The 25,766-nt window shown below is 42.0% G+C and overlaps 1 protein-coding gene across 1 annotated transcript in view; it reads left to right on the top strand.

Moving 5' to 3' along the window:
• Positions 1-25,766, top strand: part of LOC134343761 (cilia- and flagella-associated protein 69-like) — a 182,941-nt gene that overhangs the window by 31,137 nt on the left and 126,038 nt on the right. Inside the window, exon 3 of the mRNA XM_063042501.1 lies at positions 19,195-19,260. Coding sequence (XP_062898571.1) covers positions 19,195-19,260 — 66 coding nt within the window. The remainder of the gene's footprint in view (positions 1-19,194; positions 19,261-25,766) is intronic.

The raw sequence follows: 25,766 nt of genomic DNA, 5'->3' as shown, positions 1-25,766 counted from the left end.
CCCTCCCTGTGTATTCCACCTTGCATCTTCCTATCTCTTTTAGCTTGAGTGCTTTCTCAAGTTGTTCCTCATTTGCACATCTTACCAATTGGTTGCCATCATTAAGGACTTTTGCAAATACTATTTCCCCTATCTTATTTGCTAGAGTTGTTAGCACAAACGGGTTAATTTTCTTCATGTGTCCTTGAGCCTTCTCATTAAACCTAATTATGTCAACATCTTCTCTCTGAACTTGTTCATCTTCCTCACTTTCAGAGCTCTCTCCAATGTCATTTCTTATTCTTTTATTCCCTTTGTCTCAGTTTTTATTCATCCATCCCCTCACTATCTCCTCATTCCCTTTATTTCTCCCTTCACAATAATCCATTTCTCCCCAGCTGCCTACCTCTGATCCCAAATCCCTATCCCACTCCTTCTCCACTCTTTCCCCCAACCTTGTCCGCCATTACCAGATCCATGCGGCCCCCTCTCAGCAATTCCCACTCCTTCCCCCATCTCTTTCCCTCAACAAGTTCCACAACCACATTCACACATGCACCCACAACAAAATCATCACTCCACCCCCAGCACCCCAGTCCTACTCCCCAACCAGCAGTTGGACCTTCCAGCTACAGGTGTATTTTTACTGCAATCAATTGGAACACCTTGACTGCACACAGGTGATCTTCATTTAACTAATTATGTGACTTCTGAAACTAGTTGGCTGCACCAGTGATGATTGATTTGGTGTGTCATATTAAAGGTGGTGAATACTTATGCAATCAATTATTTTGTGTTTTATATTTGGAATTAATTTAGATCACTTTGTAGAGATCTGTTTTCACTTTGACACAAAAGAGTCTTTTTCTGTTGATCTGTATCAAAAAAAGCAATATTAAATCAACTGTGATTATGTTCTACAACATAGAAGCTTCTGGGGGGGGGAGAAGGAGTGAATACTTTTGATAGGCACTGTACATGGATGGTAGAGGCATGGAGGACTATAGTCCTGGTGCAGGTCAATGGGAGTAGGCAATGTAAATGGTTCAGCATGGACTAGTTGGGTTGAAGGGTCTGTTTCTGTGCTGTACTTTAATGTAACTTTGTCTCTGTACTATTTTCAAATATCGGTATTACCCTTTCTTGTCCTCTGTCCACATCTTCTTCGTAGACTGGCCCTTATGATTGAGGATGTCTTGCTTCCACTGTGGCTTTTAAGTCCTGTTATTCATTCCCAGCTGCTCTTGAGAAAGTACTGGTGAACCACATCTTTACATGTTCTACACTGTCTTCTAGAGTGATAGTTCTTCTTTCATCATTGACAACAAATGCCTGTATTTTATTGTCTTTATTTAGAGATACAGCATAGTAACGGGCCCTTCTGGCCCAACAAGCCAGCCCTGCCCAATTATAACCATGTGCCTAATTAACCAACTATCCTGTACATTTTTGGAATGTGGGAGGAAACTAAAGCACCCTGTGGGAAATTCACATGGTTGTGGGGCGGGGTGGGGAAATGTACAAACTCTTTATAAATAGCAGTGGAATTGAACCTGGGTCTCTGGCACAGTAAATGGTATTACAGTGATGAGTCAAAAGAGTAATATGCACAGAAACAGATCCTTTGGCTCAACTGGTCCATGCTGATCACAGCATCTTCCCAGCTAAATCCAGTTCCCTACATTCGGACCATAACCCTCAAAGTTCTTCCCCTCCATCTACCTATCCAAATGCCTCTTAAATGTGGCAATTGTTCCCACCTTGACCACTTTCTGTAGCATTTCATTCCAGGTACTCAGTATCGTCTGTGTAAAGAAATTACCTCCAAGATCTCTTTTAAATTTCACACCTCTTATCTTGTATTTCCGTCCTCTAGTTTTGGACTCCCCAACCCTGTGTAAAAGACTATGACTGTCCACCTTATCCATACCCCTCATCTTTTTATAAACTTCAAAAAAGGTCATCCCTCATTTTGTTGTGCTTCAAGAAATAAAGAAGCAGTGTTTCCAATCTCTCTCTACAATTCAGGCCCTCTAGTCTAGGCAGCATCCTCATAAACCTCGTCTGCTCCCTCTCTAGCTCAACAATGCCTTTCCTATAATTTTCCTAACACAATACTTTACGTGTGGCCTCATCAGTGATATAGAAGTGCAACATAATGTACCTAATCCTAAGTTCATTTCCCTGAATGATGAAGGCCAGCATGCTAAATGCCTTCTTCACCACCCTGTCTATTTGTGCAGATGCTTTCAGCAAACTATATACTTAAACCCCTAGGTCCCTCTGTTCCACAGCACTTGTCAGTGCCCTGCCATTCACAGTGCAGGTCTTACTGTGGTTTAATTGTTCAAAATGCATCACCTCATACTTAGACAATAAGAGCATAAGATATAGAAACATAGAAACATAGAAAATCGACAGCACAATACAGGCCCTTCGGCTCACAATACTGTGCCGAACATTACTTTAGAAATTACCAGGGGTTACCCATAGCCCTCTATTTTTCTAAGCTCCAGGAGTCTCTTAGAAGTCCCTATTATACCTACCTCCACCACCATTGCCGGCAACCCATTCCACGCACTCACCACTCTCTGCGTAAAAAAACTCACCCCTGACATCTCCTCTGTACCAACTTCCAAGCACTTTAAAACTGTGCCTTCTCGTGTTAGCCATTTCAGTCCTGGGAAAAAACTTCTGACTATCCACATGATCAATGCCTTTCATCATCTTATACACCTCTATCAGGTCACCTTTCATCCTCCACCACTCCAAGGAGAAAAGGCCAAGTTCACTCAACCTATATTCATAAGGCATTCTCTCCTGTCCAGGTAACATCCTTGTAAATCTCCTCTGCAACCTTTCTATAGTTTCCACATCCTTCCTGTAGTGAGGTGACCAGAACTGAACATAGTACTCCAAGTGCGCTCAGACCAGGGTCCTATATAGCTGTAACATTACCTCTTGGCTCTTAAACTCAATCTGACGGTTGATGAAAGCCAATGCACCATATACCTTCTTAACCTCAGAGTCGAACTGTTCTAAATTTCCACTATTTTAATATTTATCTATTTGGACATACTGATTTCTTTGTTAATGGTTTAAAAATTTTGTTTAAAGATGTTCTCATTTTTTCATTTATCAATTATTCTGAAGAAACTTATTTAGAGATTACCCCCAGAAATGCTTTGGCAAGTGCCATTTTTCTCTCCATACTATCTCATTACAGTTTAAATTTGAAAGTTCATAGCTGCCTGAAAGTGGCAACACAAGTGGATCAGGTGGCACAGGAGGTATACAACATGCTTGCCTTCATTGGTTGGGGCATTGAATATAACAGGCAAGAAGTCATGTTGCAGCTGTCTAAAACTTTAATCACAACTGTGACACTGTATAAAGATCTGATCACCACACTGTAGGAAGGATGTGGAGGCTTTGGAGAGGTTAATATGATATAATATGATGTTGTCTGGATTAGAGTGTGTTAGTCGTAAGGGGAGTTTGAATAGACTTGGATTGATTCCTGGAATCATTTTTCTGAACCACCTTTGAAACCTCTCCAGTGTCAGCACATCCTTTCTAAGATAGGAGCCCAAAACTGCTCAGAATACTCCATGTGGGTCCTCACCAGTGCTCTAGAAAGCCTCAACACTAATTCCTTGCTTTTATATTCTAGTCCTCTTAAAATGAATGCTAACATCACCTTTGCCTTCCTTACCACCAACTTGACCTGCAAATTAACCTTCAGGGAATCCTGCACAACGTCCCTTTGTAACTCAGATTTTTAAATTTTCTCTCCATTTAGAAAATAGTCTGTCCTTTTATTTTTTCTACCAAAGTGCATGACCATATACTTCGACACTATATTCCATCTTCCAGTTGCTTGTGCTTGCTTGTTACATACACCTGTTAGGGTGCATTCTCCAGTTACCTTACAAGGTAACCATAGCCTTCAGCCAGGAGCAGATGTCATCAAGTGGTTCCCAACCTTCACCGAGTGTTTCGACCCTTAACCACGACACTCTCCAGTTGGTGGGCCGGCAGTGGTGGCCAAATCACTGCCCATCTGCTCCTGGCTTCCAGCTTCCCTCCTCTCGTCTACTCCAAATCCAACAAGAGGCTCGTTCTGCCTCTTCCCCCATCCTACGAGCTGCTTGTTTTTTGCTCCTTTCGTCCAGGCCCAGATCTGACAACAACCGCCATGCTGATTTGGCTGGGAAACCTCTGCAGCCGATCTCCACAGGGAACAACCATGCCTGCCATCCCTTGTCTTTACACTCCTGCACTAAGGGCTAGTACTTCAAGGCCTTTCTCTTGTGGGGCTCTTCCCATCCCTCCTGCCATGGCACAGTCAGCTCAACCAGAATTGACCACAGTACAATGTTCGGGCATAGGGTTGTGTGCACCACATCCGGGAACTGCAACCTCCTTCCCACATTGACCCTCATCTCCCAGGACTTGGCTGTTAGCAGCAGCTTGGGCTTTGGTTGTTTGGTTACAAAAGGCCTGGCTCCCTCTTTGATGAAGGTGATGGCCTTCCTCAAATCTGTGCCAGTCGTCCTCTTCTTGCATCTCTCCCGCTCTAGTGTGTCAGCAAGGGCCAGAAGCAACTTATTATGGCGCCACCTATACCGTCCTTGAGTTAGAGCTGTTTTACACCTGGACAGTATATGAACCAGTGTCCCCTTTTGACCACAGAACTTACAGTTCGGGTCCTGTCTCATTCCCCATGTGTACAGATGCAATGGTACACATGGGGGATGAGAAGGGTGTCATACATGGATTGCAAGAGGAAGGAAATTCTACCAGTGTAGTAGAAAATTGGAGGGAAATTTTCATTCTAAGGACTGTTCAGTGTGTTGATTTTTGAAGAGGAGGTGAGAGATAGAAGAAAAAGATTCTAGGCCTAGGTCTACAGACAATTCTGATAAAGGTTAATGATGAAGAATTACAAACTTCTGAGTCATTTCACTGTTCTAGTGCAACAACAGACACAAAAAAGTCTGTCTTTATGATGAAAGCTACTTATCAATGGGTTTCTCGTGGACTGTTGATCCAAGTTGTCCTATTCCATTCTGCCTAGTCTGTGGCAAATGAATTACAAATGTAGCAAAGGCCCCAGCAAAATTGAAAAGACACTTAACTACAAATTACAGCGATTTGACACGCAAGAGTGCTGATTATTTAATTGACTATTGGAATCTCAAAACAAACAGATTAAAGCTTTTGAAAATAATGTCACAGTCAGTAAAAGGATTCAGACCAGTTCACTCGAGAATGTTCAAAAAACTGTGTGAAAACCTGGACAAAGAGCACGCCAATCTCCTGCTACATGCAGAAATCTGGTGGCTTGGCAGAGGTAGAGTTCTGTACAGGGTGCTTGAGCTGAAAGGTGAGTTGCAGGAGTACTTTCAAGAAAATACTGGATGCTTTCAAGAAAGAGTTGGATAGAGCTCTTAAAGATAGCGGAATCAAAGGTTATGGGAATAAGGCAGGAACTGGATACTGATTGTGGATGATCAGCCATTATCACAGTGAATGGCGGTGCTGGCTCAAAGGGTCGAATGGCCTACTCCTGCACCTATTGTCTATTGTCTAAAATAGTAGGCCAGATATTTCTGAGTGATTTGAAAATGAAGAATGGCTGCAGAAACTAGCCTACTTAACAGATATTTTTCATCATATGAACCCGTTGAACAAATCTCTGCAAGGCCCTGGAGAAAATGTTTTGACTTCAAGTGACTCAATCTTTGGAAAAATCATGCTGGAAAACGAAATCTTGAAATGTTTCCACTGCCTCTTGAGCTTCAGAGTGAGGAAGATTATCAGAAAGTTTCCAGTCTTATTGAAAATCACCTGGAAGAACGGCAGAACAAAATTAAACAGTATTTTTACTCCCTTTCAACACATGTGTATGACTGAGTGAGGGACTCTCTCTCTGAATCTTCTGCTCAGCCTGAGAAATTGACTTTGTGAGAAGAGGAAGAACTTTGTGATTGTGCAGTCTGCGGTCTGTGTACTCAAGATGAGATTTACTGACCTGCCACTGGACAAGTACTGGATCTCTGTGAAAGAAGAATATCCTGCCATTCATAGGAGAGCAATGAACATTTTGTTGCAGTTTTTAACCTCTTACATGTGTGAGCAAGTTTTTTTCTTGTTTAACAAGCATCAAGAGCAAGGATAGAAATCATCTTATTTCAGGTGAAGGTGAAATCCGTGTGTACTTATCTCAAATTTGACCTGTGAACTGTAGATATAATAATTTTTATGCAGGGGTTCCCTGAGACCTGAAAATTATTTCAAGGGTTCCTCCAGGGCAAAAAGGTTGAGAAAGTTTGCTCTGGACTCTAGAGCAGGGGTCCATGGTCCCCTTGTTTTACTGTATTGGTCCATGCCATAAAAAAGGTTGGAATTCCCTGGTCTAGAGGCAATCCATGCTCTCAATTCATCTGATTTCCCATTGAAGCTATGTGCAATGAAGTAGATGCACTTTAAAGCAGTGATCCTTTCCACTCTTCTACTATACACATGATTGCTACATTCCTTCATTACTGCACAAACCCCCGTCTTCTCATTGACTTCACTTTCTTGGATATCCCTCCCCCCCCCATCTATCTTATTTAAACCCTGATGGCAAAAACACATTTCCCCAATAGAATATTGGCCTCCTCTGGTTTAAATGCAAGCCATCCTCTTGTACATGTCACCTCTACCTCAGTAGGGATCCCAATGATATGAGAACCTGAAACTTTGCTCCATGCACCAGCTCTTCTGCCGTGCATCCATTTGACTATCTTTCTGTCCTTGGACTCACTAGCACATGGAACTGGGATTAATCTAGATTTCACTAACCTTGAGGGTCTGCAGTTTAATTTCTTACCTAACTCCCTACATTTATTCTCCTTTGTTCCGTCATTATTGTTTGTACCAATGTATACAATGGCCTCTGGCCCGACCACTGAAGAAATTTCTGCAGTTGCTCAGAGACATCCTTAATTCAGGCATCCCTTCTGAGTCAGATTAGTGTGTGACTGAAAAAGGATTTGTAGGTGATGGAATTCACAAGCATTGTCTGAAATTATTCTTCCAAATGATGGCTATCTCAGGTTTAGGAAGTCCAAGTTGAAAGAACCTTGTTAAGTTGCAACTTTTAAATGTTGCTAATGTGCCTACCCCAGCCACCATTTCTGGCAGCTTCTTCCGAATACACACTACCCTTTCCAAGTATCTTCCCCTGATGTCCTTTTAAAATCTCTCACCGCTGATCTTAAACCTATGCGCTTTAGGAACCACTCCCTAGGAAAAAGCCTATGTGCTTTCACCCTGTTTATGCCCCTCAGGATCTTATGCACTTTGATCAGGTTGCCCCTCAATCTCCAATATTCCAGAAATAAAGTCCTAGTCTATACACTTCTTCTTGTATCTCAGGCCGCCAAGTCCAGGCAAATCATTTCTGTGCTCTTTCTAGTTCAATAACATATTTTTTTATAACAGGGTGACCAAAATTGGATGTAGTATATTCTAAGTGCAGTTTCACAAATACATTATCTATCTACAACATAACCTCCCATTTCCTATACTCAGTGTTCTAATTAATGAAGCCCAGAGTGCTAAACGCCTTCTTTACCATCTTATCTACTTGTGACATTACGTTCAGCGAACTATGCATTTGCACTCCCAGATCTCTCCATTCGATAGTACTTCCCGAGGCCCTACTAGTCATTGTATGAATCTTAACCTGGCATGGTCAGCCACCATGCTAAGAATATCACTTTGGTGCCCTTGGAGTTTCTCTTTGTTGTTCCTATCAACATCCAGGACCAGTCTATCCCTATCTGGAATCCATCTTCTAGACCCTTGTGTTCTGTAGGCAATACCTCTGTGCCCATCCATGCAAACACAGATGGTGTTCCTTTTGAAGTTGTGTGGCTAGGCCAAAAGTGGATGAACTGGTTATCATTTCATCAGTTTCCACAGACTCTAAAACAGCTACCACAGATAGGCTGGAGGCAAAGTTAACCCAACTATATAAAAATGAAGGGGACTGTAGACCCAATAGTCTGGCACCATTACCAGAAAGAACATTGGACATATGTGGAGGAAATGATTGCAAGAGGATTTGAGTACAAGAATAAAGTATGTTTCTTTAATTAGGCGTGTTTTAGATGTGATAGAGCTAGAGGGGAGGAGTGATATTACTAGTCAGTGAAAATATCATGGCAGTGTTCACACATTATAGAGTGGAGATCTTGTCTACTGAGGCTGTATAGGTAGAACTGACGAATAAGAAAGGATGACCACATTAATAGGCTTATATTATAGACTTTCCAATAGTCAAATTTGTAGAGTAATCTCAGACAGTTGCAAGAAACATAAGGATGTGATAGTAAGTGATTTTAACTTTCCACATATTGATTGGGGCTCCCATACTGTAAAAGGGCTAGAGGGATGGAGTTTGTCAAATATGTTCAAGAAAGTTTCCTTAGTCCCAACTAGAGAGCATAGAGGTCCCAACTAGAGAGAGTGCAACAATAGATCTCCTGTTAGGGAATGAAACAGGGCAGGTGACAGAAATTTGAGCAGGGAAACCCTGCTTCTAGTGATCATATTGTAATTAGTTTCAAGGTAATTATGGAGAAGGGTTGGCGTGTGGCCACGTGGTTAAGGCGTTTAGTCATAGTCATACTTTATTGATCCCGAGGGAAATTGGTTTTCGTTACAGATGCATCATAAATAGTAATAAAACCATAAATAATTAAATAGTAATATGTAAATTATGCCAGTAAATTATGAAATAAGTCCAGGATCAGCCTATTGGCTCAGGGTGTCTGACCCTCCAAGGGAGGAGTTGTAAAGTTTGATGGCCACAGGCAGGAATGACTTCCTATGACACTCTGTGCTGCATCTCGGTGGAATGAGTCTCTGGCTGAATGTACTCCTGTGCCCAACCAGTCCATTATGTAGTGGATGGGAGACATTGTCCAAGATGGCATGCAACTTGGACAGCATCCTCTTTTCAGACACCACCGTCAGAGAGTCCAGTTCCATCCCCACAACATCACTGGCTTTACGAATTAGTTTGTTGATTCTGTTGGTGTCTGCTACCCTCAGCCTGCTGCCCCAGCACACAACAACAAACATGATAGCACTGACCACCACAGACTGGTAGAACATCCTCAGCATCGTCCGACAGATGTTAAAGGACCTCAGTCTCCTCAGGAAATAGAGACGGCTCTGACCCTTCTTGTAGACAGCCTCAGTGTTCTTTGACCAGTCCAGTTTATTGTCAATTTGTATCCCCAGGTATTTGTAATCCTCCATCATGTGCACACTGACCCCCTGAATGGAAACAGGAGTCACCGGTGCCTTAGACCTCCTCAGGTCTACCACCAGCTCCTTAGTCTTTTTCACATTAAGCTGCAGATAAATTCTGCTCACACCATGTGACAAAGTTTCCTACCGTAGCCCTGTACTCAGCCTCATCTCCCTTGCTGATGCATCCAACTATGGCAGAGTCATCAGAAAACTTCTGAAGATGACAAGACTCTGTGCAGTAGTTGAAGTCCGGAGTGTAAATAGTGAAGAGAAAGGGAGACAAGACAGTCCCCCGTGGAGCCCCAGTGCTGCTGATCTCTCTGTCGGACACACAGTGTTGCAAGCACACGTACTGTGGTCTGCCAGTCAGGTAATCAATAATCCATGACACCAGGAAAGCATCCACCTACATCGCTGTCAGCTTCTCCCCCAGCAGATCAGGACGGATGGTATTGAACGCACTGGAGAAGTCAGAAAACATGATCCTCACAGTGCTCGCTGGCTTGTCCAGGTGGGCATAGACACAGTTCAGCAGGTAGACGATGGCATCCTCAACTCCTAGTCGGGGCTGGTAGGCGAACTGGAGGGGATCTAAGTGAGGCCTAACCATAGGCCAGAGCAGCTCCAGAACAAGTCTCTCCGGGTCTTCATGATGTGGGAGGTCAATGCCACCGGTCTGTAGTCATTAAGGCCACTGGGCCGCGGCGTCTTTGGCACAGGGACGAGGCAGGATGTCTTCCACAGCAACCCTCTGGAGCCTCAAGCTCAGCTTGAAGACATGGCGAAGTACTCCACATAGCTGAAGGGCACAAGCTTTGAGCTCCCTGGTACTGACACCATCCGGGCCTGCAGCCTTGCTTGGGTTGAGACGTTTCAACTGTCTTCTCACCTGTTCAACTGTGAAGCCCGCCATGGTGGTTTCATGTGGGGAAGGGGTATAGTCATGAGAGCAGGGTGGGGGAACTGTGAGGAGGAGTAGGAGGGGAGAGTGGAATATGTGTTGGTTGGGGACCGACAACAGATGGCTCATGTGGGGGATGGGCAGGGGCCTCAATGTCGCATCTGTTAAAGAACAGGTTAAGTTCGTTGGCCTTGTCCACACTGCTCCTCTGTTGCTAGTTTGCCGGAACCCAGTGATAGTCCTCATCCCACTCCAAACCTCTCTCACGTTGTTCTGCTGGAGTTTCCTCTCAAGCCTTCTCCTGTACCTGTCTTTAGCTTCCCTGATCCTGACTTTCAGGTCCCTCTGTATTGCCCTCAGCTCCTCCCTATTTCCATCTCTAAATGTCCTCTTTTTAGCATTCAGGATGTCCTTAATGTCCTTTGTTACACATGGCTTGTTATTTGAATAATAAAGGACAGTTTATCTAGTGATCTGAAGGTCGCTAGTTGGAGCCTTGGCTGAGGCAGCGTGTTGTGTCCTTGAGCAAGGCACTTAACCACACATTGCTGTGCGACGACACTGGTGCCAAGCTGTATGGGTCCTAATGCCCTTCCTTTGGACAACATTGGTGGCGTGGAGAGGGGAGACTTGCCGCATGGGCAACTGCTGGTCTTCCATACAACCTTGCCCAGGCCTGCGCCCTGGAAACCTTCCAAGGCGCAAATCCATGGTCTCAGGAGACTAACGGATGCCTATCATCATCAATTATGGAGAAGGATAATTCTGGTCCTTGGATTGAGATTCTAAATTGAAGAAAGGCCTTTTATGGTAGTATCAGAAAAGATCTGTCAAGTGTGGATTGGGGCAGGTTGTTTTCTGGCAATGTTGTGCTTAGTTAGTGGGAGACCTTCAAAAATGAAATCTTGAGAGTGTTCCTGTCAGAATAAAAGCCAAGGATAACAGTTTTGGAACCTTATTTTTCGAGAGATCTTGAGGCCTTGGTTAAGAAGAAGAAGGTGCATTGCAGATGTAGATAGGAAGAAACAAATGAGGTACTTGAGGAGTATAAGAAATGCAAGAGGACACTTAAGAAGGAAATCAGGAGGCCTAAAAGAAGGCGTAAGGTTGCTCTAGAAGATAAGGTGAAGGAGAATCCCAAGGGCTTCTATAGATATATTAAGAGCAAAAGGATAGCAAGGGACAAAATTGATCATCGAAGATTAGAGTGGTGTTCTATGCATGGAGCTGAAAGATATGGAGAAGATCTTAAACTGATATATTTGCATCTGTATTTATTTGGGAGGCAGACTCAGAGTCTATAGAGGTGAGGCAAAACAGCTGAGAAGTCAAGGAATGTATACAGATTACAGAGGAGGTGATGCTCGGTGTCTTGAGGCAAATTAGAGTGCATAAATCCCTAAGGCCTGAAAGGTGTTCCCTTGGACCTCCTGAGAGGCTATTGCATAAATTACAGGAGGCTTAGCAGAGATATTTAAATCATTCTTAGCACGGGTGTGGTGCCAGATGATTGGAGGATAGCTGATGTTGTTCCATTGTTTTAGAAAAGCTCTCTGTAAGTTTATAGGCTAGTGAGCCTGACATCAGTAGTGGGTTAATTATTGGAAAGTATTCTAAGGGACCAGATACAATATATAAATATTTGAATGGACAGGGACTGATTAAGGATAGTCATTAAAAAGGTTCAGTCCCTTGTCATTCAAGATGAGGTAGTAAATTGATTTAGACATTAGCTTCGCGGGAGAAGACAGAAGATGGTAGTAGATGGTTGCCTCTCTGACTGAAGGCCTGTAACTAGTGAAGTGCCCTAGGGATTGGTACTGGGTCCATTGTTGTTTCTCATCTATTCAACACATTAGATAATAATAGGAAATACATAGTAAATTGGATCAGCACATTTGCAGATGACACCAAGACTGGGGGCATTGTAGACAGTGAGGAATGCTAACAAAGCTTGCATTAGGATCTGGACCAACTGGAAAAATAGCAGATGGAATTTAATGCAGACAAGTGTGAGGTAATGTACTTTGGGAGGACAAACCAGTAGGTCTTAGGGCACTGAGGTATGTGGTAGAATAGAGGGATCTAGAAATATGGATCCATAATTCCTTGAAATTCATCGCGGATAGATGAGGTCATAAAGAGAGCTTTTGGAACATTGGCCTTCTTAAGCCAAAGTATTGCGTACAGGAGTTGGGATGTTATGTTGGCATTCTATAAGACGTTGGTGAGGCCTAATTAGTGTGCAATTCTGGTCACCTATTTACAGGAAAGTTATCAATAACATTGAAAGAGCACAGAGAAAATGTACAAGGATGTTGTTGTCAGGACTTGAGGACCTGAGTTACAGGGAAAAGTTGAGCAGGTTAGGACTTTATTCCCTAGTACGTAGGAGATTGAGGGAAAATTTGATAGAGGTATGCAAAATAATGAATAGTATAGATAGGGTAAATGCAAGCAGGCTTTTCCCACTGAAGTTGGGTAAGATGAGATCATGGGTTAAGGGTGAAAGGTAAAATGTTTTAGAGGAACATGGAGTGGCGATCTTCTTCACTCAGGTGGAGTGTGGAACAAGCTGCCAGTGGAAGTGGTGGATGCAGGTTCATTTTCAATATTTTAGTGAAATTTCGATAAGTAAATGCATAGGAGAGGTATTGTGGGCTATGGTCCAGGTGCAGGTCAATGGGACTAGGGAGGTTAATAATTTTGGCACCTACTATATGGGCAGGGGGGCCTGTTCCTGTGCAGTACTGTTCTATGACTCTATGACTATATAATTCCCATTCACTTCGATTTAACAGGGTTCTTTGTTTTCAAGGGTAGTGGCTTTCACCTCATTTCTGGAATTCAGCTCTTCTATTTATGGTTGGACCAAAGCTGTAATAAGGTCTGTGGTCAAATAGTTTTGGCAAAATGCTAATTGGATGTTAGTGAGAAGACGATTGGTGAATAATTGTATTTAGTAGGACTGTCAATTCTGATGATAGAGAGAAAACTGATGGACTAATAAAATATAGGATGGATTTATCCTTACTTTTATGGATAGGGCTCACTGGTCAATTTAATTAATTATTTTTTTTAGAGATACAGCATGGAATAGGCCCTTTGAGCTGCACTGCCCGGCAGTCCATGACAACCCAGTTTTACCCTAACCTAATCATGGGACAACTTACAGTGACCGACTAACCTACTCCGTATGTCTTTGGACTGTGGAAGGAAATCAGAGGACCCAGAGAAAACCAATGTGTTCCATGCGGATGACGTACAGAGTCTACTTACAGAGATCGCCGGGATTGGATTCTGAACTCTGACACCCCGAACTGTAACAGCATCATGCTAACTGCTTTGCTACCGTGGCGCCCCTCCACATTTGTTAAGTTGATACATACCTGTATAATAACTATACTGGAACCGCTTGGCTAAAGTCAAGGTTACTTGTGGAATGTGAATCTTAATTCATACAATTGGAATGTTGTCTTGTCACTTGGTCTTTGCTGTATGCTGCATTTCTTTTGAGTGATGGCAGGGTAGTTCATAAATAGATCAAGAAGCTGACTATAGACTTCAGGAGAAGGAAAGCAGAGGTCCATGAGCCAATCCTCATCAGAGGATCAGCGGTGGAGAGTGTTAGCAACATTAAACTATTTGGTGTTATTAGTTTGGAGGACCTGTCCTGGGCCCAGCAGGTAAGTGCAGTTACGAAGAAAGCATGACAGCGCCTCTACTTCCTTAGGAGTTTTTGGAGATTTGACATGACATCAAAAACTTCGACAAACTTCTATAGATGTGTAGTGGAGAGTATATTGACTGGCTGCATCACAGCCTGGTATGGATATACCATGCCTTTGAATCAAAAATCCTACAAAAAGTAGTGGATATGGCCCAGTCCATCATGGGTTAATATCTCCCAACCACTGAGCACATCTACATGAAACACTGTTGCAGGAAAGCAGCATCCATCATCAGGGACCCCACCAGGACATGCTCTCTTCTAGCTGCAGCCATCAAGAAGAAGGTACAAGAGCCTCAGGACTCACACCGCCAGGTTCAGGAGCAGTTTCTACCCCTCAGCCATCAGGCTCTTGAATCAAAGGGGAAAACTTCACTCAATTTCACTTGCCTTATCATTGAAATGTTCTCACAACCAATGGACTCTCTTTCTAGGTCTCTTCATATCATGCTCTTGATATTTCTTACTTAGTTATTTATTATAATCATTTCTTCTCTTTGAATTTGAACTGTTTGTTTTCTTTTGCACTCTGGTTGAACACCCTAGTTGGTTAGTCTTCCATTGATTCTGTTATGGTTATTATTCCACTTCAAATTGCTCCTCTGTCTTCAGTCCTCTAGAGAATGTAATTCACGTTTGTCCAGCCTCTCTGATAGATCATATTCTCTAATCCAGACAACATCCTGGTAAATCCCATTGGATGAGTATCCAACTCTTCCCTTCTCCCTCTATACCCTTCTGCTTAAAACTATGCCCTCTGCTTAAGTACTCCTCTGATGGGAGGAAATTTTCTCACTATGGACCCTATCTATTCCCTGATAGCTTTGTATATATCAATCTGACTTCCACCCCTTCCATCTGACCCCTCAGGCTTGCTTTGTATTGTATCATATCATTTTGGATCTGTTTGCCAAATTGGCTTGGATCTCAAAGGGTCATGTCACATTCCTCCATGTGGGAACTTGTCCAAGTAAACGACATCAATCTCAATCACTCTACCCTCATCAACATACTTGTTTGCATCCTTGGAAAATGCAGGCAAAGTTTCCAGATGGTACTTTCCCCTTGACAGAGCCATGCTGACCATCTTTGATCAACCCTTGTCGAGAGGACTAGAATATAAAAGCAATTACAATTGTTTCTATTGTAATGCTGAGGCTTTATAAGGCATCGATCAGTCTGCACTTGGAGTACTGTGAACAATTTCGGGCCTCTTATCTAAGAAAGGATACATTTTATTATTTATTTAGAGATACAGCACGGAATAGGCCCTTCTGACCCTTTGAGCTGCACCACTGAACAACCCCCAACAACCCCAATTTAGTTCTAACCTAATCACGGGACAATTTACAATGACCTCGTACATCTTTGGATGGTGAGAGGAAGCTGGAAGATCTGGAGGAAACACACACATTCCACGGGGAGGATGTACAGAGGACGCTGGGATTGAACTCTGAACTCTGATGTCCTGAGCTCTAACAGTGTGCTAACCGCTACGCTGCTGACGTTGGAGAGAGGTCAGAGAAGGTCCACAAGAATGAGCCCAAGAATGAAAGGGTTAACATATGAGCAGTGTTTGATGGCTCTGGGCCTGTACTTGCCAGAGTTTAGAAGAATGAGGGGGTATCTCATTGAAACTATTGAATATTGAAAGGTCTAGATAGAACAGATGTAGAGAGGATGTTTCCTATAGTGAGGGAGTCTAGGACCAGATAGCTCAGCCTCAGAATAGAGGGGTGTCCCTCTAGAACAAAAAGGAATGATTTATTTAGCCAGAGGTGGTGAATCTGTGAAATTCATTGCCACAGTCAGCTGTGGAAGTCAAGTCCCTGGATATATTTAAACCAGAGTTTAGTAGGTTCTTGATTAGTAAATGCATCAAAGGTTATGGGGAGAAGGCAGAAGAAAGGGGTTTCAGAGGGATAACATATCAGCCTTGATGGAATGGCCAAGTTCTGCTCCTATGTCTTATGGTATTATGGTCTCCCTTTGGGTAGATTAATTCTCATAATATTTTTCTGATAATTTCCCTACCATTGATGTTAGACTTATCCAGATTATTCCTGGTGCCCTTTTTGAATAAACGTACAATTTTCACTGTTCCCCCAATGATCTGATACCTCTTCTATGAGAAAAGTGATTTAAAATTTACTGTTAGACCCCTCCTTGCTAGCTTCTATAGGAGCCATACAACTCATTAGGTCGTGGGGACTTTACCACCTTAAAAACCACTAAGATCGCTATACCTTCTCTTTTTTAAGTGTAGTTTGTTATAGAGTCCCATTGTTGTTTATGTAATATAAAAAGTCATAAAAAGTCATTTTTAGGCCCTCTTTTAAAAAAACTTGTGCATTTTCATGTTTTTAGGTACCTGGAATCATTGTGTCATTTGTCACCTATGGACACATTAACTGTATAGTTTATCTGTTTTTATGCAGATAATCAGTAAATTAATAGTTTCTAAATTGTTTCTACTGTAACCAAAGCATGCATTTATACATCATCTAAAATATCTTAAAATATTTAAAGACATCTAACAAAACATGGCAAGTTTGTAGATGATACAAAGTTGGTGATGTTGTGAATAGCGTAGATGACTGGCAAAGAATATGGCGGGATCTAGATCAGTTGCAGATATGGGAAGATAAATGGCAAATGGAGTTTAACCTGGCCAAATGTGAAGTGTTGTACTTTATTAATGTAAAGAGACAGTACACTGTTAAGGACAAGACCCTTAACAACAGTGTTGATGTGCAGAGGGATCTTGGAGTCCAAGTTCATAGCTCCCAAAAAGTGGCTACACAGGTTGATAGGATGGTAAAGAAGCACACAGCATGCTTGTATTTATGAGTTGAGGGATTGAGTTCAAAATTCAGGAAGTTATGTTGCAGCTTTATAAAACCCTGGTTAGACTGCACCTGGAGTATTGCTTACAGTTCTTGTTGCCCCATTATAGGAAGGATGTCGAGGCTTTGGGGAGGGTGCAGAAGAGGTTTACCAGGATGCTGCCTGGATTAGAGGGCATGTGCTAAACAAGATATTGGACACACTTGGATTGTTTTCTCTGGAACGGCAAAGGCAGAGGAGGAATCTAATAAAGATTTATAAAATTATGAGAGGCATAGAAAGAGTAGATAGACAGTATCTTTTTCCTAGGAGGCATACATTTAAAGTGAGAGGGGGTAATTTCATAGGGGATGTGAGGGGCGAGAGTTTTACACAGAGAGTGCTAGGTGCCTGGGATGACTGCCTAGGATGGTTGTAGAGGCAGATATATTAGGCAATTTTAAAGACATTTAGATAAACACATAAATGTGAGGGAAATGAAAGGATATTGACATTGTGTAGATGTAAGGTCTTAGTTTAGTTGGTCACTTAAGTACAAATTTATTTGGTATGGCACAACATTGTGGACTGAAGGACCTGTTCCTGTTCCAAATGGTTATGATCTGACACCAAGCTAAGTTAGAACAGGTGACCGAAATCTTGCTCAGTGACCAATTTTAAGGAGCATTTTCAGGCTTGAAATACTCAGCACATCAGGGATTAGCTATCAAAATGGAAACAGAGTGAATATTTCAGGTTCATTACCTTCTTTTGAAAATTATCCAGGATGCTGCCTGGTCTGTTGAGAACTTACAATGCTTTAGTTTATTTTATTTAAAATTTAAGTGACTGCTTTTCATATAATTTCATGAATTATTTCCTGATTAACTCACTGTATCACTACTTTGGGAGAAAAGAATAGCAGTTAAAGCTCACAGCACAGTGATGGGAAGAGGCATGAGTGGAGCACAGAGAGTACAGTTTTATCAATTGATTGGGCTAAATATTCTATTTCTTTGCTGTATATTCTATGTGTAAGGGGGTTTCGTCTTTTATGTTACTGTGTAGGCTAATTAAAATGGCTTCTTTGTTATGTTATACTTAGGAATGCTTCTTTGTTATGTTAAACGCTGAGAAAGTCCTTCCCGCTAGCAGTCTTTTTTGTATTATCTATTGATATGAGGACGAATGAACCAATTGGGATAGTTGTTATGTTTTTGGTGTATTTGAAGATACTGTATGCGTGGGGTTTGGGGGCAGAAGGCGGGAGAGAGGGACAGAGGATGAACGAGGTGCTGTGAGTCCGCTAATGGGGTTGGACCCCGAGGAGGGCGTTCGGCGAGGAGACAGAGACGGACTTGTGTGGAGCGTCTGGTCAACCACCGTTGTTGGTCCCAGGTGGCCGGTCGAGGTGGTCCGAGGGGTCGCAGGGTGAAGAAGAAGGGTCCTGAGCTCCAACTGTTTTGTGCACGAAGAGATTGAACTTTGATAAGTGTGGTGCCTTTTATTTTCCTTCTATATTTTATTCTCTATTAATTATATAGTTCCAGTAATATCTATAAACTGTAAATCATTTAATCGTATCTGGTGTATTGTCTGTTATTTGGGCGGGGTAGGGTACATCACACAGCATCCACACAAACTAATTACCCAATTTGGCGGGGCCGAGGGCTGTTTTCCCTAGACGACAGCAAGCCGAGCGACCCTGAGGGTGGCCAGGGGGCTACAATTGAATGTTTATTCAAAAATGTGCTTTATTTTGTAACTTTTCTTAAATTTTGTACAGATTTTCCTGAAAGTATTAGCATGCCGTCTGAGACTTGTAATTTATCCTACCTAAAATGTCAAAATATTCTTTGCAATGAACTCTGTCAGATCTATAGTAAGTAGCATGCAGCAGTGTAACACTTAAAATATGGAACTCTGATTACTAACTGTTAGAAATCTAAATATCTCCAGGGTTGCTGAGATGTAATAAATCTGTTTACAAATTATATTCTATATGAATAACATTAAATTGTCCTGTGGAATAGCTTCCTGAATCTGCTTGTATTGTATAATATCATGTACTATGCTAAGAATGATCATCGAAAATTCTCATATCCAAAAATGATAAAGAAAATTAATATACATACTGATGGCATCAATGATTTCTTCTTCATTTTGCCTGACATTTCTCCAACTTCATTTTAATGTGTCATTAAATTTTGAATTGAATCCTGCAGTCATTGCTAAAGGGCATATAGCATGGAATCATGCTGGAATTTTTAAAAAACTTTTTAAGAGAAAGTGTTTAACTTCTCAATTTACTAATTGAAATCATTGAATATGATGCATACAAATATTAATGGACTTTAGAAGCTATCTATTTTTCAATCAAATGTTGTCGTGATTTAAACTTGAAGCTTTGTGCTTACTTAACCTATCTTTCCAATTTCTGCAGTGCAACCTCATTGAGAGACATCTACATGCTTTGAAGAGACTGGTGAAACATTATCAGTTTGGTTTTGTATCCTTTTTGCTGTTGATAGTTCACTTATTTTCACCAATATTGTCCTTTATTCTTTGAGAATTACAGTGCATTGAAAAAGTATTCAGCCCCAAACTCTTTGTGTACATTAATGAGTATTACAATCAGAGATTTTGATCAACTTAACCGAGAATTTTTATTTGTGAATCACATGCTTCTTTTTTCACAGTAGAGCCTAAAAAAACAGGGAAAATTGTAAAGCATGAAAAATTAAAATTCAAAAACTGAAATGTCAGCACTTCAAAAATGTTCATCCCCCTTGAGGTTTTGTGAGAGATTTTCAATTGGGTTAAGGTCAGGACTGAAGTGGGCCACTTAAGGACATCAATTTGCTTCATTTGAAGCTACTCCATGGTTGCTCTGGCAGTGTGCTCTGGGTTGTAGTCCTGTTGAAAGATGAACTTCCTCCCCAGTTTTCTGGCAGAGGCTAGCGGGTCTTTATCCTCATGGCAGCAGCAAGAAGAGAGAATGACCTGGGTAGTGGGGATCCCTGATAACAGATGCTGCATTCCTACGACAATACTCTGTGTAGATGTGCTCAATGGGAAGGCTTTTCCCATGGTGGACTAGGCCGTATCCATTACTTTTTGTAGGATTTTCCATTCAAGGGCATTGATGTTTCCACATTGGGCTGTGATGTAAAAAGTCAATGTACTCTCCACCACACATCTACAGAAGTTTGTCAAGGTTTTAGATGCCATGCCAAACCTTTGCAAACTCCTAAGGAAGTAGAGGTGCTGCCATGCCTCCTTTATAATTGAACTTACATGCTGGGCCCAGAGCAGGTCCTTTGAAATGATAGCACTGAGGAATTTAAAGATAGTGACCTTCTTCACCTCTGATCAATCTCCCTCCATTATACTGACTTGCCGCCACCTTTAATTCAGCCTAAAACAGTGGTGCTGTCAGCAAAATATGGCATTGGAACTAACACAATTTAAAAACGGTCATCCTTGGCAGGGTATAATGTCTAATAGCCATACAAGTGTACACTAGTTAAAACTGTTCGACTAACACTAGTTAGAAATTGTCCATCAACAATCTCCTGTCCCAATTAAGCAGCATGTGTCCCAAATAAATGAAGGGATCGCAGCTATTTTCTCAATTAGTTTTTGTTCTTTAAGAGTTGTCCCAAATAAGTGGCTGCCCCAATTAACTGATGACCCAATTAATCCACTGCATTGATCACTGATTTCAACCAATATCTTCATTCGTGCCTTGGCATTTGTTAAGATTCATCAGAAGATAGCATTTGCAAAAATGGAAGTACAAGGAATTGGAGCTGACTTTAGGATATGACAAGGCAATTATCAGTGAGACAAGGTAAAAACTCACAAGATATATGCCCTTTCAAGAGGAACATATTTTTTGTCACAAACAGTTGAATGTATGGATGAACAAATGAAGATATAGATTCAAATTTTTGAATACTAACTTTGGAGAAACTAGATTATGGTGGCTCCCAAGAGTGAAGTACACAAAGGAGAAAATCTAATCAAGTCACTTTTTATTGTCATTTCAACCATAACTGCTGGTACAGAACATAGTAAAAATGAGACAACATTTTCCAGGACCATGGTGCTACATGAAACAATACAAAAATTACACTAGACTACAGACCTATCCAGGACTGCATAAAGTGCACAAAACAGTGCATGCACTACAATAAATAATAATAAATAATAGGCACAGTAGAGGGTATAGTAGGTTGGTGTCAAGCCAGGCTCTGGGTATTGAGGAGTCTGATGGCTTGGGGGAAGAAACTGTTACATAGTTTGGTTGTGAGAGCCCGAATGCTTCGGTGCTTTTTCCAGATAGCAGGAGCGACAAGAGTTTGTATGAGGGGTGCGTGGGGTCCTTCATAATGCTGTTTGCTTTGTGGATGCAGCATGTGGTGTAAATATCTGTGATGGTGGGAAGAGAGACTCCGATGATCTTCTCAGCTGACCTCACTATCCGCTGCAGGGTCTTGTGATCCGAGATACTGCAATTTCTGAACCAGGCCATGATGCAGTTGCTCAGGATACTCTCAATACAACCTCTGTAGAATGTGGTGAGGATGGGGGGGGGCGGTGGGAGTTGGACTTTCCTTAGTCTTCGCAGAAAATAGAGACACTGCTGGGCTTTCTTTGCTATGGAGCTGGTGTTAAGGGACCAGGTGAGATTCTCCGCCAGGTGAACACCAAGAAATTTGGTGCTCTTAACGATCTCTACGGAGGAGTCGTCAATGTTCTATGGAGAGTGGTCACTCTGTGTCCTCCTGAAGTCAACAACCATCTATTTTGTTTTGTTTACATTCGGAGACAGGTTGTTGGCTCTGCACCAGTCCGTTAGCCGCTGCACCGCCTCTCTGTATGCTGACTCATCATTCTTGCTGATGAGACCCACCACGGTCAAGTCTTCGGCGAACTTGATGATGTGGTTCGAGCTGTGTGTTGCAGCACAGTCATGGGTCAGCAGAGTGAATAGCAGTGGACTGAGCACACAGCCCTGGGGGGCCCCCATGCTCAGTGTGATGGTGTTGGAGATGCTGCTTCCAATCCAGACTGACTGAAGTCTCCCAGTCAGGAGGTCTAGGATCCAGTTACAGAGGGAGGTGTTCAGGCCCAGTAGGCTCAGCTTTCCAGTCAGTTTCTGATGAATGATTGTGTTGAATGCTGAACTGAAGTCTATGAACAGCACTCGAACGTACGTGTCTTTTTTGTCCAGGTGGGTTAAGGCCAGGTGGAGGGTGATGGCAATGGCATCGTCTATTGAACGGTTAAGACGGTACGCGAACTGCAGGGGGTCCATGGGGGGGGGGGTGCAGCAGGGTCTTGATGTGCCTCATGATGAGCTTCTCGAAACACTTCATGATGATAGATGTGAGTGCAACGGGATGGCAATCATTGAGGTAGGACACTGAAGACTTCTTTGGCACGGGGCAATGGTGGCGGCCTTGAAGCACATAGGAACAACAGCGCTGCTCAGGGAGATGTTGAAGATGTCAGTGATAATATCTGCTAGCTGGTCTGCACATCCTCTAAGCACTGTGCCAGGAATATTGTCTGGTCCAGCAGCCTTAACAGATTCCTTTCTACCACTGTTTGATACATGTTAACTTTGAAGTATATTTTGGGGACATAGCATAGTTTCATAAGACTGATATAAGCCATAAGATATAGGAGCAGAAGTAGGCCATTCAGTCCATCGAGTCTGATCTGCCATTCAATCATGGGCTGATCCAATTCTTCCAGTCATCCCCACGCCCCTGCTTTCTCCCCATACCCTTTGATGCCCTGGCTAATCAAGAACCTGTCTATCTCTGACTTAAAATGACTTGGCCTGTGTAGCCACTCATGGCAGCAAATTCCACAGATTTACTACTTTCTGATAAAAGTAATTTCTCTGCATCTCAGTTCTAAAAGGACATCCTTCAATCCTGAAGTTGTGCCCTCTTGTCTTAGAATCCCCTACCATGGGAAGTAACTTTGCCATATCTAATCTATTCAGACCTTTTAACATTCGGAATGTTTCTATGAGATTCCCCCCCCCCCCTTATTCTCCTGAACTCCAGGGAATACAGCCCAAGAGCTGCCAGATGTTCCTTATACGGTAACCTTTTAATTCCTGGAATTATTCTCATGAATCTTCTCTGAACCCTCTCCAATTTCAGTATATCCTTTCTGAAATAAGGAACCCAAAACTGCTCACAATACTCCAAGTGTGGTCTCACGAGTGCCTTATAGAGCCTCAACATCACATCCCTGCTCTTATCTTCTACACCTCTAGAAATGAATGCCAACATTGCATTTGCATTCTTCACAACCGACTCAACGTGGAGGTTAACCTTTAGGGTATTTTGCGCAAGAATTCCCAAATACCTTTGCACCTCTGCATTTTGAATTTTTTCCCCATCTAAATAATAGTCTTCCCATTTATTTCTGCCACCAAAGCGCATGACCATACACTTTCCAACATTGTATTTCATTTGCCACTTCTTTGCCCGTTCCCCTAAACTATCTAAGTCTCTCTGTAGGCTTTCTGTTTCCTCAACACTACCCACTCCTCTATCTATCTTTGTATCATCAGCAAATTTAGCCACAGATCCATTAATACCGTAGTCCAAATCATTGACATACATCGTAAAAAGCAGCGGTCTCAACACTGACCCCTGTGGAACTCCACTGGTAACTGGCAGCCAGCCAGAGTAGAATCCCTTTATTCCCACTCTCTGTTTTCTGCCGACCAGCCAATGCTCTACCCCTGCTAATAACTTCCCTTTAATTCCATGGGCTCTTATCTTGCTAAGCAGCCTTATGTGCAGCACCTTGTCAAAGGCCATCTGAAGATCCAAGTCACAACGGTTTCTACATCTCCTTTGTCTACCCTGCTTGTAATTTCCTCAAAAAATTGCAGTAAGTTTGTCAGGCAGGGTTTTCCTTTCAGGAAACCATGCTGGCTTTGGCCCATTTTGTCATGTGCCTCCAGGTACTCCATAATCTCATCCCTAACAATCGATTTCAACAACTTCCCAACCACTGATGTCACGCTAACAAGTCTATAGTTTCCTTTCTGCTGCCTCCCACCCTTCTTATATGGCAGAGTAATATTTGCAATTTTCCAGTCATCCGCTACAGTGGCAGAATCTATCGATTCTTGAAAGATCATCGTTAATGCTGCCACAATCTCTCCAGCTGCTTCCTTCAGAACCCGAGTGTGCATTCCGTCAGGTCCAGATTTATTCGCCCTCAGACCATTAAGCTTCCTGAGCACCTTCTCAGTCGTAATTTTCACCTCAAACTTTTCTTCCCTGACACTCTTGAATGTCCAGTATACTGCAGATGTCTTCCACTATGAAGACTGATACAAAATACGCATTCAGTTCCTCTGCCATCTTTGCATCTCTCATTACAATATCTCCAGCGTCATTTTGTATTGGTTCTATATCTACCCTCGACTCTCTTTTACCCTTTATATACTTAAAAAAGCTTTTAGTATATTCTTTGGTATTAATTGCCACCTTCCTCTCATAATTCATCTTTTCCTTCCTAATGACCTTCTTAGTTTTCTTTGCAAGTTTTTAAAAACTTCCCAGTCCTCTAATTTCCCACTAGTTCTGGGCATATCAGGGCATAAATTATTAAATAAAGACATTTAATATAGACTTGAATAGCATTCTCTTTGGTTTAGGTTGAAGTGTGTTCTACTGACATTTTTACAATGATAGAAAATCAATCAGTAGGGATTCAGCATATTTCCATATGACATAGAAGGATTCCATAAAGCCCATGAAAGCTTCCAATCAAACCCCTTGCCAGAATTCCCCCTGCCCCATATTCTACCACTCATTGACAGAGTAGGAGCAATTTAGAGTGCCCAATTAACCTAGCAACCTGTACTTTATTAGGATATGGGTGCAAACTGGAGCACCCACACAAAGCCTATTTGGACACGGAGAACATCAAAATTCCAGACAGACAGCACAAGAAGTTAGGACTGAGTCCAGTTCTTTGTTGCTTTATTAGCTTTACATTAGAACTAGACCATTTAGGAATTATTCAAAAATATTTTCTCTTACAAAAGGTATTAGAAACTTACATTTTTCTCTGCCAAAATGCAATGAGCTGTGTATCATCTGAAAATAATCAAAACTTAAATTAGATAATTTAGATAAACTTAGATAAGGAACAAACAAGAACACTGAAGTTTTGATTATCTATGATCTAAAAGAATAAGAGAAATAGACAGAGGGGATGAATGACCCATTTCTGTCTTAGTTAACAAAAATATTTTAATTACAGTGCCTTACAAAAGTATTCTGCCCCACAACCGTTTTCACATTTTACTATCTCATTTTCTAAATTTAAAATATATTGAATTAGGATTTTTTGAGCTAATCTATAAAACAATGTGCATCATGTGCTTTCCTGCATCAGTGGTTCATGTAGATGTGCTCAATGGTGGAGAGGGCTTTACCCGTGCTGGACTGAGCCATATCCACTACTTTTTGCAGGATTTTCCAAACAATGGCATTGGTGTTTCCATACCAATGTGATGTGGCCAGGCAACATACTCTCCACTACACATCTATAGAATCTTTGCAAACTCCTCAGAAAGTAGAGGCGCTGCTATGCTTTCTTAATAATTGCACTGTGTTGGGCCCAGGACAGATCCTCGAAAATAATGACACACAGGAATTTAAAGTTGCTGACCCTCTCCACATCTGATCCTCTGATGAGAACTGGCTCATGGACCTTTGGTTTCCTTCTCCTGAAGTCAATAAATAGCTCTTTGGTCTTGCTGACATTGACTAAGAGGTTGTTGTTGTGGCACTACTCAGCCAGATTTTCAATCTCCCTCCTATATGCTGATATATTACCACCTTTAATTCAGACTGTGATAGTGGTGATTTAAGAAATTTGAGTATGGCATTGAGCTGTGCTTAGCCACATAAGTGTAAAGCGTGTCAAGCAGGGGGCTCAGGGCACAGCCTTGTGGTGCAC

The sequence above is a fragment of the Mobula hypostoma genome, chromosome 3 (genome assembly GCF_963921235.1).
Source record: "Mobula hypostoma chromosome 3, sMobHyp1.1, whole genome shotgun sequence".
NCBI classification, from domain to species: domain Eukaryota; kingdom Metazoa; phylum Chordata; class Chondrichthyes; order Myliobatiformes; family Myliobatidae; genus Mobula; species Mobula hypostoma.
This window is presented reverse-complemented; position numbering and strand designations above follow the sequence as displayed.